The sequence below is a fragment of the Myripristis murdjan genome, chromosome 18 (assembly GCF_902150065.1).
Source record: "Myripristis murdjan chromosome 18, fMyrMur1.1, whole genome shotgun sequence".
Taxonomy (NCBI): domain Eukaryota; kingdom Metazoa; phylum Chordata; class Actinopteri; order Holocentriformes; family Holocentridae; genus Myripristis; species Myripristis murdjan.
The window spans coordinates 12,751,397-12,768,835 of NC_043997.1; the positions used below are offsets into that span (position 1 = coordinate 12,751,397).

The window sequence follows — 17,439 nt, forward strand, 5'->3', positions numbered from 1 at the left end:
AGCTTGAATGACTATTGTTATATCAGCTGGCTATTCAGAGTACCAAATAAGATATTTATTGGAAAATGTTGTGTTTTATGACTTTGAACAGACGAACATCTCACACATCTATTTCATGAGACAGGTGTGTAGGAGAGGGACTAGTAGATCAAAAGTCAAAATTTCGCATGATGAAGGTTTAGCCCCAAAACGTTGCAAATAAATGCATCATCAAGTCAGACAGTGTGCGTGGGTGTGTTTGCAAAGTTTTTTATTACTCTAAAATGTTTCTGCAACAGCAGACAGACACAGACACGTCAGCCCAAATAGAGTATATTTTACAGCAGAGCAAGTGATTCTTCTTACCCTGGCAGGTCATTCCTACTGACTTGTAGCCTGGCTTGCAAACACAGTCGCTGAGGGAGGTGCTGCCAGGCTGGGAGGTGTGTTGGGTGTCAGGACATGGCAGGCAGGTGCTCAGGCCTCCTGGGGTGCCCTCTGGCTTATAGGTGCCGGGTGGACAGGCTGGTGAGAGAGGAGAGGAGGGGAGACAGTTAGAAACTCAAAACTGTGCATCACATATAGACAGCCAGAAAGGCATATGTAATATGTATGTGTGTGTTTAGATGACTGACATGTGTTAGGGGAGGAAAATGTAGCTAAAATGACAAAATGTCTCACAAATAGGCAGCAAAAAATGGCAGTTAACTGTAGCTGGAAAACAGTCAGACAGCTTTACAGATTTATGAGGAGACACTGGTAATATTTATGACTGGACATGGAGACAAGGAGAATGTGGCAAAAATGTGAAAATGATCTCAGAGCTTGGTGGCTAAAAAAACAGTTTTAGGAGACAGTATTCAGTTCAGTTCAGCTCAGCGTTGTAATTGTTCCAAGCAGGGGGAAATGTTTTGTGGCACTGAATAAGATACAGCATGAGCCCAGTTTTCATTAAATAGTAATACAACAACCAAAGAAAGGTTTACAAGCATCTTAAGTGCACATGGCTTGCATTATGAAAAGCCTTTTGATCACCTGCATGCACACACACACACACACACACACACACACACATGCACAGACAGAGACACAAACACATAATATGTTTCCTGTTAGAACCACCTGAGTCAGATCAGAGGACATGTTGTAAAGAGCAATAGGGGTCATAAGACGGTTCTCCAACATTCTTCCATTCGCCATAAATCAACTTCCAAACAAAGAGTCTTGACGCCTCTCTTTTACCGAAGAGGAGCGAGACACACACCGAAAACTGGATACAAGCTAGCAGTCTGCACTAAGACAAAATGTCATCACATGCTGTAGTCAGCATTTAAAAGGTTACTCTGACATGTGATCTCTCATAGACCACTGACTCCCTGTTTAACCCCTTCAACTCTGTTTTTCTCTTAAACCTCCCCTACCTTCAGAGTTTGGGAAAAAAAATTGTCCATCTATTCAACACATAATACTCCAAGGCAACCTCATGAAACTGATTGTCTGATAGCCATGAAGTTTGGTGTGCATATTCATGTTCCCCAGAGGATGAACCCTGTCAACTCTGGTGACCTCATGACCTTGCCTCCGGCACCAACCTCAAGCCAAACATTTGGCTTCTTCAGAACACATCTCTACATTTAATGGATGAATCGCTGAACAATTTGCTGAACATACTCATGCTCCCCAGAAAATGAACCCTGTTAAACTGTGTGCTACTATCACCTTTTCCTCTACCACCACCCTCAGGTCAAAATGTCAGATTTTCACTCAAGAATTCAGGAAATCTAACACGCAAAAGGTCATAATATTTGGTGGGTTTATCTATTTCTCCCCAAAAGAAGATTCAACTTGTTTTTGATGAATCCAACACTTTCCCACTGGTGCTACTGTTCAGCCAAACATGATATCTCAAAATGTATAAGGCAGATTGTCATAAAAAAGCATGAAAGAACACTCATGCCACCCAAAGGATGAACCATGTCAACTTCAGTGACCTTGTGACCTTTCTATCAGCAGTGAAAGGCCCACGCTATCTTCTATATTACACAACAATGTTACATACATACTCTGACTCTGCTGGTTGCAAAGCTCCACTTCAAACCTATAAATGAAATATTCAAACTCCAGATGGCATTATTTTGAAGCCAATATCTAGCTGTTTTGTGCATCAGTTTATATACAGTTCATGTGATTCAACAGGATATATTTGTTATCTTTAGAAACCTTGAGAGCTCCACTGGAATCTAAAATAAAGTTCCTTTGGTTTGAACATAGCTCATGGTCATGATGGAACCAGCAGAGATAAAGGTGTGGCTGATAATGTAACTCATTGGAATATATTCAATAATATAGTCTGACTCAAATTCAATGATCTGATCTCATTTCCTCCTGATACTTGGAGGATTAATTTGCCTCCAAAATCCACAGTTCATGCAGGTCGAAGAAAAATGTGTTCCAATTTACAGACTGAAATTTCAGTGGAGTTATTACCATCCACAGCAACCTTTATCAACCATTATACGGGTAAACTTCTGACTGGTCCAAGACATGTTCCGACTGTGTTGAAAATTCCCATGAATCACAGTAATTACTGGCATACCCTGCACAGTAGCAGTGTTTTATCAGCTTCCACACCAAGTCTTGTGGTTACCGGAAAGCCAATGAGCAATCTTCTCAGTTTATTCCTGTGTATTTATACAGCTTTGAAGAAAGCATTTTAAACAGGATACATGTATTGGTAATGTGGTACAAAAGCCGCAGAACCCTTGAGGACATTCTGTATAGCAATTATAGGAAACGCCATTCGAACACCTTATAGGTATTGTCTCCATAAAATACACCCTCCTGAGTGTCTCTATACTCTCACAGGCTAAATGTCATTTCCCTTCAAATATGTTCTTGTGTAATCCAACATGTTATCATGTAATCACTGATATTTAGTGTTTCCACAGTAACTGTAGCAGATTATAGTCAGCAGTTCTTGTAACAACAGTGCTGTAATCTTGTAACTTGGAAATCAACGCTTCCTAACCAGCCAATCCAAGTACAAACAGCTGTCTATGACTGTAAGACTGCACAATTTGAAAAGTGCTTAAAAAGGGATTGCTGATTAAACGTTGTATTTTTGGTGCTGTTTTGTTGTTCTAGAGTGTAATTTTGTTGTCCCATTGGTAAACTGGCCAAACGCAAAGAGCACAGAGAACAGCTGCAGCTACAATGGAGTTAAATGGGAAAAAAGAAGTCAGCTCTCCCTCATCTACACTGGATTTCCCCTGAATGTTTGTTTAGCATCACTGCAAATCATCTACAACACAAAGAAGCACTGGCTCTTTTATTTTTAGGAACTGATATTCAGATTTAACAGCTAATGTTTCTGTTTTAGATTGTCAGTTTTGTTTCCCTGTTGAATATCTCAGCTGTGCTGAGAAATCCCTCTGTGACATCAGGACTCAGACTGAAACCCAGGCTGCTGCGGTAAGGACTCAGCCTTGATAAGTGGTATGCGCTCTACCAGGTGTGCCACTATGGTTTCCCACAAATCCAAGGTTTTAAATGTGTTTTAGAGTGGCATTTTCCTTTAATTGTAAAAGTATAGTTGTAAAATTAACTACTTGTATTAAGTAATTTCCACATTACTTTATAAATCTTTTTTTTCCCTCAAAGAGGCACACACAAACAAAAAATCTTCATACATTTTTACATATTGACAAAAAAATAGAAAAACCTGCCTCTACATGTTGCTATTTTCTATATTCAATTTGATGAACACTTTAATCCTAATTGCTTTTCAGTATCATGTGCATACATCGTTAGTATGCATAGCCCTGATAGGAATCAGTCCCTTTACACTGCACCAGCTAGTAGGTACAAAATGTCGCAAAGCTCTAGTTTGGTGGCAGCAGCATATAGGACTCCAGGCCGAGGCATTCAAGTTGAAATAAACCATGTCAAGCAGAAACATTAAGGAAACAGGATCAATTAGGCGCAACAGAGAATCCACAGTGGTGATATTCTTCACAACTCATTTACTGTCACCGCTCCGCCAGCAGCCAGGTGTGAATTTCCACAGCTGAGCTGATGCCAGCCTCCAGCCTCTCACCCCATTTCCCCCTCTCTCCCTCTCTCTCATCTTACTTCCACGCTCCATCACTTCATCTGTCCCTGTCTTTAATATTTGTGTATCTGTCCACTCCCTCTCTCTCTCTCTCTCTCTCTCCCTCCCTCCCTCTCTCTTTTTCCCTCTCTCTCTCATTGCCAAAACACACTGCTCGCCCTCTGCTGCAGGTCAGCCAGGCGACATTAGCTGACCGTAAAACAGACTGGCACTGAAATCCACCCAATAACCCACATCAAACACACACATGCACAAATATCCTGTGGTACCTGTGCTGGTCCAGACTTATTTTGCATGTGTGCATGGTCCACTAGACACAATGTGGGCTTCAGAGAGAGCCCAGTCTCTATGGACTCACTTGCTGTGTGTGTATGTGTGTGTGTCTGTCAGTCTCTCTCTTTCTGTGTTTTTCATTTGATAACAGACGCAGCAGATGCAACTGATCCATCCTGTTCCCTTTAAACTCAGAGGAGGTGGCTTACATAAGCTCAGTGTGTCCCCTCTGCCCGAGGCCTCGGGAATCTGTTTCACAGCTTCATTTAAAGTTTACAGGAAACCTAGTTATTTTTAATGTGAATAATAATTCACCTCGAGCGCAACAGTGGAAATACTGTATTGAAAAAAAGAGAAAAAAGTACACTTAATGTCCAATTCCTGGCAAGCTGTATGGGCTGGCAGGTAAAAGTGTACATAGACAGACATACAAAGATTTCAGAGAGACCAGGCCTAGCTCAAAGCGGGTGAGGAAGGGAGAAAAAGATAGAGGGATGAACAGGAAGAGATGTATAATGAAAGATGAAAAATTGAGCAGCCATCAATCTAAAATAAAAAGGAAAGAACTGGAAGATGAACATGGAGAAAATTTCTCCCTGCTGCTTGACTCCAGCCAAGTGACAGACCCCATACTGCCACTAAATGTGTTTGGATTCAGCTCTGGCTTGATCCATGGTTTGAATTACTGTAAGCAGCGGCCAGTAGTCCTGTTTCTGTCCATCAACCGCCTATGGCTCTGGAGTTAACTCTACTGCACTATACCCTTCATTTAGAGAGGAAGTGGAGCGTCAGCGGTCCAGATGACCATAAAACAGAAAGAGCCTGCTGTGTCTGGACTGGCTCGGACCATGCTGAGGGACAGGAGCCGGTAAAAGAGAACTACTGTATGGAGTAATGTTTTCAGGCAAGAATACAGTGGGGCCATATGATCAGCAAGCTATTTATTTAAAAGTTAAAGCAATATTTGAGTAATAGTCATAAATAATAATTAAGCTAAATGATATTTAATTACGTTGGTGCTTAAATTTAAACTTGGAGCAACGTTTCTTTCACTGGAACATTTTCATTTTCCAGCACGCATCACTCCGTAAACAGTGAACCTCCAACATCCATCACACCAGCATTCATAACTCTCCTAACTGATCGGAGTCATTTATTTAATAGTTTTATTTTACATTTGAGTTAGATGTATGAGTTCCAGACAAACGGCAGCGAAGGAAAAGCTTGGGAACAACATGCCTGCCAAAAAGGTCAGACAGAAATATTTGTCTAACGAAGGAAGTGGTGACGAGGTTGAGCAATCATCTTAGAGAGAAGATGGGAAGATAATATGAGTAGCACTATCAAAGCGGATGTGGTCACAGTTTTGCCAACAAGGCATATCTCCTTCATAACTCTTGCAAATTGGCCGTCGCCATTGACTTCCTCTACCTCTGACCTGAGATCTTAAAGGAACAGTTCATCCAAAACACAAAAAAGGATATGCCAAGTAAAATCTGTCAATTCCAAAAGTTTCGGTGCGATTCGGTGAGGTTTCCAGACTATTTCCCATCACCCCAATACAATAGTACTGGATGGGTATTCATTTTGTGGAGCTCAAACCGTCAATAATTCAAATATGAAACACTCGATAACAACAGCTTCTTCCAAAAACAATCATGTGTATACCTGAAATAGCTCACTGCCCTCAGGGGTGAGAGGTTTCAATGGGAACTATTTCTTGCCTAAGAATTTGGGGTGGGAATATATATTTTTTGTATTTTGGGTGAACTGTTCCTTCACACTGCTCAAGCCAGGTACCCTAACTCCGAGACTTGGCAACGTGATGTCCAACGCTAAATTAGATTTGAGTTACAAGGGATGAAAATCAGAAAAAACAGCAGAAAAGGAGTGACAGAGGGGGGAAAAACAGGGCAGACCAGTTCGTCTGTTAAACTCCTCTATCCCAATATGAAGCAAGTCATTTAAACTGGCGGATGAGTCGAGCCCGGGAGCCAAAGTTACTATCACACGAGAATCTCTGGGTCCCCTGGGGGAGGAGGCTGTGTTCGATTAGCTGGGGCCTAAAAACAGACTGGGACGGAAACAATGAAAGGCAATCCAGAGGGAGAGGGAGAACATCTGCCTTCTCAGCCACAATGACAAACAGAGAGAGGAAGAGAGAGAGAAAGCAAAAGAGAGAGAGAGAGAGAGAGAGAGAGAGAGAGAGAGAGATTTCCATTTTAGGGGGACAGATTCTGCTAAGGCCAACTAAATCCCTATGTACAGTACACATGCACAACCACTGTTTGCCACATGTTAACTTGATTTTTTTACAGTTTACAAGTTCTCATTTTGAATATAAACTGTTCATTTTTTAGAATCTAGGGGAATGAGCTAAACAGATATTGGATAAACAGATATTCCTGTTCCCTCCATTGAACTCAAACAATTTGAAAACCTTCAAACAAATCCTGCAAGCAAAGTTGGTGCACCGAGCAAAGTTGAAAAGACAACAGTGATTCCTGCCAACTGAATCAGGCACACATCTACATACCAGCCCCTCTGCATGCCTGAATGTTATTTTGACAAATATCTTTTCATAGTTTAGCTGAGAAGTTTTAAAAGTCGCAATGAAACTATGCTATGTCCCTGTTATAACAGGATTCTTGGGTGGGACAAGGTGGAAGAGCAGAGAAACACAATTGTTAAAAACTCTTTGACAGGTGTATTGGTTGACATTTTTGTCCTGCCTACTGGTTCACAAATAGGATTTTGATACTAAAGAAAAAAAATGATAGGAATTTGGTAATTTTTTTTTATCATTTGTTATTAAAAATGAGTATGGTAAGGTATGAAATTTAGCTAACAAGAAGAAAAAAGTCTTTCTTAAAATGAAGTGGATTTTATAAAGTGATGAAGTCACTACAGAGAGCCTTTAAACCAATCCATCTACTGTTGGATACTCTCCTCCCCCCTACAGATATCTAGTAAAATGTATATTTGGGGAACTTAGCTAATGCCATTATCCACAGGAACTCACAGTGAAGCCAAAAATAAGCTTAGGAAATTCCTACACGGCCAGTGCTAGGAGCAACCACTGGTCATGTGTGGAAAGCAGACAATAAATGTAACAAATATTCCTGCGATATTCATATATAAGACCGAATTGCCGTGACCCCATTCTGTCTGTCTGTCCTCTTCAAAGCCAAACAATGCAGACAGAGGAAGTCCAACATTATTGTGAATGGGCTGCTAAATCTGGACAGAGGCCTTGCCACTTGTGGTCGCTGCCTCTCTCACACAAGAAATCCTGTTAAGTTGGGCCTTAAATCCCCGGGTTTTTCACTGAGAAAACAATGTTAACATGCAAGGAAAATTTCCACTCCTGACCACGACTTCTCAGGCACACTTGAGGTGCATAAATAGACAATGGAAATGGGCAATCAAAATGTATAGTGTAGCCCACAAAAACAGACATATATTCACTCCCGGCCCTGACACAGACATGAACAAACTGGTGCCTAGATTGAGTATTTGAATGTAAGACAAACACAGCCTGTATATACATTTACTCTAGCCGGTGAGACCAGACTATATGAGTATATGCATCTCATGCCGCAGCCATGTAATTCATCTGGACCACCAGAGGAGACTGAAACAGAGGGGATTAGGGACGTGAGGAATGTATAGGATACAAACTGCATGTGCAACTGGGCCGTCAAATGGACATTTCATTCCTACAGGGGTCAGGAAGTCAAACACACCACCCTGAATGCAATCAGTGACTCACACACAGTTGCCCCACTGATGGGCTGCCATGGCAACAGAGCAGCGTCATTCTGAGTTGAATCTTAAATAACAATTTATACCCTGTAAGGCACATGGCATACAACTCATTTCATGTCATTTTGGCATAATTTTGAACATCACGCAAGACATACGCCACTAACAGGACTTACAATGAGACGCTGTCCCAAACAAGACAGCATCAGCACGCCGCTGCTCTCGCTCACAGGCAACAGGTGCAACAGGACCGCAGGGACTTAAAGTGCAAACCAGCCTTAAAAGGAAATCTCCAGAGCATCCTTATGGCCAAGTTTCTGGACTCTATGAGGATGACTGAAGAGGTCTTGATGTTGTGTTGTACCTCCTGCACCATATGTGCCAGTATACTTTTATGCTATTACCATATCTGAGTCCACATCAGTGATGATCACAAGCTCCTTGTCATTAATGTTATAATGATACCGACAAATGTGATGTCACCGCAAAGTCATTGTTGCAAGTACCCTTTATGCTGTGGCGTCCTTTAACAAGACAATAAATCCTACTAGCGCTTACAATAATTACTATTATTTCAGACATTTATTTGGAAAAGGAAAGTTTCCAGCAACAGGTTATGGACTGAGAAAAACAGACAACCTGCCAACAAGACAGTTGAAGAATTGCCCTTATAGAATCAAAGACTAAAGCCAAGATGCACAATGCCCCTGTTTTACAAATGCCAGGGGTCACAGGAATTTTCTGACCTCAGTGCGGGGGTCACCTGCAGGCAGAAAAACTTCGGGAATCCCTGCGTCCCGGAATGTCAGGATGCTTTAAATCACATCAGCAGAGTCTCATTGATGTCCGGTCTGCTGTCCAGCTGGATTGCGGAGAGTGTGAAAAGCGGGGAGGGGGATATGGCTGTAGCCCAGCTGTCCACCCACGCAGCCTCCATCTCTGGGGAAGGGGGGGGGGGCTCTGTGGACCCCTCAATCCCTCAATCGCGGAACCTCTGGAATGTAACACGATGCAGCCATTCAAAGAGGAAACTGGGAAGTTCATCCGCTGGTCCGTCGCTGTTCGCCTGCTTATTATTCAATCCTATTCCCAAAGCAGAATGACTTCACCACAATTGCTAGATACCTCTTGTGGATTCCCAAGGCCAGGAAGACTGTCCTACTCGCTTATTACAGACTCCGGGAACAGTGGGATTCGACGGGGGAGAGCGAGGCGAACCGCTAAACAACTGTACAAACACAGGTTGGTCCCTGATCTGGTGTGCCTGATTACAGATGTCAGTGCGCTGGGAACTGCGGCGATAAAGGCCACGGTACCATCTCGGTTCTCCAGGGACAATGTAGCACAACGCTCAGGACCTGCCATACTGACATTTAGAAAACTTGGCCTGTATTCTCACTCATTTGATTGCATAAGATTTGTATGGTGATACAATTCATTTTTCAACAGCACTGACTGAAAATGAGTAAACAGCGCTTCAGAGATTCCAATCTAACACAGCACTTGCGTCATGCACACAGTGGATGACATATCATCGTATGAAAATGAAACGCCTCCTTCACATACATTTATCTGTTCCCACAGTAGCTGAAGAGTTGGTGATTTCCTGGTGGGCCGGTGAGATCATGAGACCGTTTCTGCTGAACAGATTCACTGACAGGATACAAGTCCAAGAGTGTGTGGTGTGTGCATGTGCATGTGTGGTGTGCTTGTGTTTTTCTGTTTCATTGTGTGTGTGTGTGTGTGTGTGTGTGTGTGTGTGTGTGTGTGTGTGTGTGTGTGTGTGTGTGTGTGTGTGTGTGTGTGTGTGTGTCTATATAAATGTGTGTGTGTTTGTGCACCGTGTGCACAAGCGGGGGAAACAAACCAAGAAGCAAATTCATCCCGACGCAACAGACTGAGGATATTTGCTGGAGCCCATCAAACCTCCAGATGCAAACAACGTTTCAGTTGTTTTCACAGAAATCAACAGGGACCTCTGCATATAATACAAATCACAATAAACAGCTGCCAACTCAATAACTATTATGATTCTGTAAAAACTGCAATTTGACTTGAGCAGTTATTGTAATTTTAGATTATTTCTGTTAAAAACACCGGATTTGACTTGAAGATAAAAATTTGCTGAATCATACATCTTATTGCAACCTATTCATCAAATAAAATTTAAAAAATACTTTCAGTGCAGAAGAAATAATGCCTCACAGTCAGCATGGCTACATAAAAACCAAGAAACACAAATGTCATTTGTAACTGAGCCAGTTTTATCCCTATATAACAACTTCACCCAAACCATTCAAACAAATGAATGTGTGTGCATAAATTGTTCAGAACTGAAAAACTGATCAGAACTTAATAAAAAACTGGTTAATGTTTGGAAAGAGTGAGAGAAGGAGCGCGTGCATGTATGTGTGTGTGTGTGTGTGTGTGTGTGTGTGTGTGTGTGTGTGTGTGTGAGTGTGTGTGTGTTGGGGGTGGGGGGCAGAGAGAGAGAGATGGATGCATTTCTTCCAGAAAACTGGCAGCTACTGACTTCCTGAATCCTTAGCCTGTGACCTTTGACCTGAGGCCAGAGACAAAGCGCGTGTCCCTCTTCATCACCTTCCGCTCACTGGAGGGCTTTCAGTCAACATCTCACACACACACACACACACACACACACACATAGAGAACGATGGGGCCAGGGCAGCAGATAGCGGGGAGGACAGAGAGAGAAAGGAAGAAAGGGGGGAGTTGAAAGAGCGCTGAAGAGGGTTGGTGAAAAAATGCAGAGACGGATGGGGGTCATAGAATGGGACAAACACAGAGAATCTGCAGAAGGGTAAAAGGCTGGAAAAAGACTAAAGAAACTGGGAGGAGTGAAACCACTTGTGATGCTGAAAGAGAAACATTCATCCCACCTCGAAATCCCATAAACGCCTGTGCAGCTCTCAGTGTAAATAATGTGCGAAGGAAAAGAAGATGTTAACCGCGCCGATGTGAAGATACACATGTACGAAGAGATTTGTAGGCACAAGTTGGCTTGTTGGTGTGTGTGTGTGTGTGTGTGTGTGTGTTTGTTTCTTGTAGTGACTTACCTGGAATGTCTTGGGTGTCTGTCAGGAATAAGTCTGGCACAGTGAATCATGAATAAAAACATGCAAAGGTCCAGGCCTCATACACTTTTTTTTAACCAATGCTTTTCAATGACTTTTCCATTCTTTCTCCATAAAACTCCTGCTTAATTTCCATTACCAAAGTAAATTTTTATTTTTTTAATTGGTCTATCAATCTTTAACTGAGTTGATGCTGTTTTGGTCAGATTTCAATGACTTTTCCGAAACTTTTATAAACTAGTAGTTTCCATAACTTTCTCCAGGCTGAGAAAAGGCTCTGATTGACGAATGCACTGAAATAAACTTTTCTAGCGAGTGCCCTTGTAGCAACACATGAGCAGCTACTATGGCAAGCCAACTTGAAAAACATTACTCATTATTACATTATTACATTACCCAACATACCTTACTTAACAAGCTAACTGAATTTGCAAACTAGCAAAATGTGTGCTATACAGTGTGGTTAGCCAAAATAAATCCATTTATGCACAGTTATGGGAGAGTCCCACAGTCTGACATCAAAAAACTGGCAACATAAAAATAAACATAAAAAGTTAACTCTGCATTTCATTAACTGATTAAGAAGATTCCCTAATGTACATGAATATAAACTGAACATAAAAGTTTCCAAAGGATTAGTTCAGTTCAGGCTCCAATGCTCATTTCACAAGGTCAATTTGGTTGTAGCAACTGACATAAAATACAGAGACAGACAAAAAAAAAAAAAAAACCCTGCTAAAGATGCTTTTAAAAAAAAAAGGTTTTACTTAAACAAATTTGAGAATGTAAGGAATTTTATCGATTAAAAAATACGCTGTGAATGATATTTGATATTTGTGTGTGAGTGAAATGGCAGGATCAGATGACACTGGTCAGCTTGATTGTCACAGTCTGTGTGTATCATTGTGTGCGCCTGTGTGTGTGTGTGTGTGTGTGTGTGTGTGTGTGTGTGTGTGTGTGTTGCAACCATGCCCTCGGTCAGTCCCCAGGCTTGGAATTAGGACAGACTTAACGAGGGGTGTTTCTGCTTTGTGCAAAGGCTCCTTAATACTTCTCTGTAAATGACAAAATTTACGAGTGGTGCACCGGGCGACACGGTAGCTGGAGAGAGGCTTGGAAAGAGGAGAAAAAGTGAGGGGAGGGGAGGGAGGAGAGGAGGTAGGCAGAGGAAGAAAACAGAAGGAAACTGATGGAAACAGAGATGGAGGGAGGGACAGATGGACGGGTGGAAGGAGTGTTAATGACACAGTGAGGTTCTGCTTCGCACCACTGGCTGTTTCACGGATCCTTGTTTTTCACGCTCTCCTGCAGAGGAGGTTCCTATTAGGCCCGGTTTACAGTCTCTCCCTCTCTCTCTTTTATACAAATGCTCATGCACAGTGTGCCCCCGGTTTACAACAGAAGTCACTTCGGCTTTACAGCATCCCTGACCTACAAATACGGCAGCCTTAGTCATCAATTAAAGCTTTTTACAGAGCTATATGTGTCTTTTAATTAGGGGAGAGAGGGTGGAACTGGTCCGGAACATGCCACGCTGAGAGGAGGGACCGATAAGGATTTCAAGACCGCAATGTACATAAACTGGCGCGTAAATTCTCTGTCCAATCGAGACGAAAGCAAAAACTTCAAACACCAAATGACATGAAAGGCTGTCCGGCCACCTGAGGGCACCTCACACACTTGGACTCTTTAAAAAAAAACAAAAAAAAAAACAACTTCTCTAGGCATTTTGGGGAACTGCCAAATTATATTTCCACTGCTTCCCCCCCTATTGCTTTGCTTTTTCCCCTTCTGCCACTTGTGTTTTACTTGCTTATAACCATCTGTTTCTTGTAGCACTTTTGAGATTTTTATCATTAGTGTTGTAAATGAACAAAGTGGAGAGTTAGTTTCTCTGCATTTGAATGTGACAGGTCTTTAGTAAACAACGCCTGAGGAGCTGAAGCAGGTCGTTTTTTAAGGTGCTGGTGTTTTTTTGAAAATCTTTGCCTTAAAACAAGACGTGAACATATTGTAGAAAAAAAAACACACATTTCAACCCACTTTATGTGCCTGTTTTATCCCACTGCTGATTGATATCCGGTATTTCTTCCGGTAGTATTGGCTTTTTATTTTTATCTTAGGTTGTAAATCACTTTGCAGCTATGCACTGCATAAATAATGTTTATTGTAAAGCTTATTACTGGTAGTAGTATTTCTTCCTCTCTCTCACTGCCATGGCACAGGGCCATTCTGATCTTTGCCCAGTTACTCAAAGTTCTTCATCCACCACAAAAGACCCCTGGCTCTGGGGCAAGGAATCTCCCTCCCTCCCTCTCTCTCTTTCTCTTTCCAGTCTCTGCTCACCAACGAAAAAAACACCAATCTAAACTTCCATCCAGTCAGTCTAAGAAGTGAGTGCGTGTAGGGGGGGAACACATGACCCCCATTCCCTCCTCTGCATGTCCTCAGAAAATCTCAGGCATTTGGCCTGCTCTCCACTGCCAATAGCTACACCAAAAGTGGGCCAGAATTCAGGTTGAGAAACTAAGATTTTTATTTTCACCACGCAAAAACACAGAGAAACGAAAACATGGACAGACTCAGACATACACTACAGATGCAGTCTGCTCTGCTTGTTGATGCTGCAGGGAATGAGGACTTCCACAGTAGGCTGCCTACATGAGCATGTTTATGCAAGGAGCAGGAAGAAAAATCAGTCAAAGTTTTCATTGAAAGTGTACAGCTGATGTTCTTACCTAGACTGAACAGGTGGGGGGGCAACATCAAGGACAAGGCCACTTCGACAGAAAATATGGCTGTTTACAGATCGGATCTATTGGCCTCTCTAAACAGGAAGCACCCTGCTGCCAAGTGTTCTCCCACATCCAAATCTATCCCTTATCCATACCGACCAAAATACCATCAAAATTCAATTCAATTTCAATTTAGCATTCAGCATTCAATTTAACAATCGTGTCGACTTTTCACAAAAAACCCCACTTATTCCAAATCAGTGTCTCACCAAAACCACTTGGTAAAGGTTAGGAAAACGTTCATTCATCATGGTTATTCATCACTGCAGAGGTCCTGTTGATTGTGCCATCCACCACCCCACCTGCCTTCTAATGTGGTGTTTTTCACTCATTTCATACAATGTCACTTGAAAATGTTAGATTTCAATTTATCTTTGGATTGCAGAAACGTAAAACATTTTTCCCTGGCGACTGGTCTGATATCTCCTGTGTGTAAACTTATATACACTATTATAGACTGTATACCCCCTCCCCAGTTCCCCACAGTAATGAAGCCATGATGGCTCACAGATGCCTAAACTTCTTCATTGGTGCTCTACTACTTCTAGGCAATATGCTCACTGCTGCCACTGGTGGTCGAAGGGTAGACTGCAACAATTCCTCAGGCTTAAGTGAAGTTACTAAATCATTTGAACAAGAGGATGAGTCAAAAGCCGCCTGTGTGTTGGACAAAAACACATTTTCTCATGTATAAATGAGCAAATTAGAACGCATATTATGAAAAGTGTCACCATTTACAGAGCAGCAAGTGTTTTGCTTTGAAGTAGAGCACCAATGAAGAAGTACACAGGTCTGTCCACCATCTTTGATTTTGCTACAAAGGAAATTTGGGAGGTATACCTGTCTTTAACAACAGCTAAAAGTTTCAAGTGTCAGTAGAATAAGAGCAGACAAGTGAAAGATTACTGAGATCTTTTTGAGAGAGTGAAATTCAACACAGTGTTTTGTTGTTGTTGTTGTTGTTGTTGTTGTTGTAGACCTTTCTGACTTTTGCAGGAAGATTTCTCTATGGAGCAGCACAGGACCCTTCAGTAGAGACAACACTATGACCAAATATTACTAAAGGGTCCTGAATCAGGGCTAGAATGACACTTGTAACATTTTCAGTCATATGCATACTGTTATACACATTATAGTCTTACCCTGCGCCTAACCCTCATTTGGCTCCATTTGTGTCACATCATCTGATTTTGCGCGGTGTTTTACAACGGAGTAAAAGTAATGAAGTGTGTGAGACGAGGGGGAGGATCAAGGGAGAAAGGCACGAGTCTCTGGCGACGCCACATCCATCGGCCTCTTTGTGGTGAAAAGTAGAAAAAGCCAGTGTCAACACATATATCAACGCAACAAACATTAATCGTCAGAGGCGAGGCAAGAGAGCAGGGAAGACATAAACACAGAGACAGGAATATGTCAGAGAGAAGGTGAATTAAGGCCCAAACTGTATTTTCATTATGGCAGCCACATGTTGAAACACTGTCGCCCAGCTACTAGGTTTGTTTACATTGGGATCTCTCAGCCTGAAGCCACTTTTCCCTCTGAATTTACAATCTGAGCTTTTGATATAAGGACTGTGAAAAGTGAAATTTATGTGTTTTTTGAGATTGCAATAGCTTTGTTTACAGTCAAACAGCTTCTTAACCCAAACCAAAGACCGGCTGAGTCTGAGATGGTTCCAAAAAGTTAATTAGCATGAAAATATCCAAAATTTAGATGCTCGTCAGTGTAATGGATTATGACTATGAGGTATGTGAGCGTTCTCTGATGTTATAAACAGGCTTTCTTCTATTTGCCTCCTCAGACGGGCTTCTGGTAAGTGTCAGATCCCTGAGTATGGTAACTTTCACCAAGAGGCAGGATGTGAAGGAATAGGTGTGAATGTGTGTTTGTATGTTTAAGCGTCTCTGTGCATGAGAAAGAGTAAAAGAGGTGTGTGCATGCAGGGTATACCCATGCATGTTACTGTAACTGTGTGTGTGTTTGTGTGTTTGTCAGTGTGACAGTGCAAAGTGAGACGAGCTGTAGAGTGTCTGGGAGCGAGACGGCGATAACTAATGGGGTGTCAAGTTCACCCACATTCTTACGAGTTCACAGAAAGCATTCATCGTTTGGAGTCCTGGACATTTTTTGTGATTGTTGTTCTTTTTTTTTCTATAAGCATTCCTCATTTACACTAGAGACCTCTGCAAAGGGGGGGTCAGGCACACGGTCAGGACAAAACAAGAAAGAAAGAAAGACAGAACGAAAGAAAGAGAGAAAGACAGTTGGATTGCAACATTCCTCCCTCCTCCACGCTCTTCACAGTCCTCCGTATTTAACCGATTCCTCCTTCCTCGTCATTTTTATTCCTCTGACCAATTTATGTCTGCCTTGAGGCTTCCCCCTCCTGGAATCGCTCGGCCGTTCACATCAGGATTGCAAATATTTACAGTGTGGACCTTGGCAGAACTGAACAACAGAAACAAAGAAAACAGACGCACATACACATACAGTACATGTACTGATGGATGGTCGGGGGTCGTGTCAAAGCTCAGCGCTGCCACGCGTCTCCTCTTGGAATCAAGAGGCTTTTTTAAAAACAAACAAGAAAAAAAACCACTGAGCAATCCCTCCACTATCATCTTCCAGGAAATGCTTTTTCATACATTCTGATAAACAGCTCACATTCAATTAGCCTTTATTGTTTCCAAGGAGAAATTTGTCTTGGGCAAATCCCAATTATGGGTCTTATATAGGATAAGATGTTTGTGTGCATCCTTGTATCCTGATCACAATGTATAAAGGCAATATAGTGATTATTACCATGGCAACAGAACCTACACATCCCTCAAACATGAGTGGCTGGGTGCCCGGGCTATTGTTGGCACATGAGGAGAGGAGCGGTGATGAATGAAGTGCATCCACTCAAGACACACTCCCTAAAGTCTTCATATATTGTGTGTAGCCAAGTTGACTGTTCCATGGCCTACATTTGATTTTTCATCTGTCCAACCACCAGCTTGAATAAACAGAGCTGTTTTTGCATTAAAAGAGTTTCCCCACTCCTTGTTCCTCTAGTGTTTTTTTTTTTCCTTTGGAACCATTTGGCCTTTTTCTTCATGGCTGTAATATCCAGACTATCAAATTCACTTCTAATGAACTGAGAAGTGAGTTTATCCAGGCTGCTGTGAATGGGACATGGCACAGCCATGCACCATCTTTTTAAATGGAGTACTTATGCTAATATTATATGTATAAAATGGGCTTGTAATTGTATTATATAAACTGGAAGGTCATTTAGTGCAAATTGAATCTTGACTCTCCATCCAGGACAGGCTGTGACACAAATCAAATGCACCTCTGAAAGTGCAGCTTAACCACGATCTCAGATGGTCTAACACCAAGGTGTGTGTATTCAATTTATTTCACACTTTAAAGCCCA

General features: G+C 41.9%; 1 protein-coding gene across 1 annotated transcript in view; it reads right to left on the bottom strand.

Annotated features, from left to right (window-relative positions):
* The window catches only part of svep1 (sushi, von Willebrand factor type A, EGF and pentraxin domain containing 1), a 113,277-nt gene that overhangs the window by 56,990 nt on the left and 38,848 nt on the right, over positions 1 to 17,439 (bottom strand). The window contains exon 4 of the mRNA XM_030076624.1: positions 346 to 504. Coding sequence (XP_029932484.1) covers positions 346 to 504 — 159 coding nt within the window. The remainder of the gene's footprint in view (positions 1 to 345; positions 505 to 17,439) is intronic.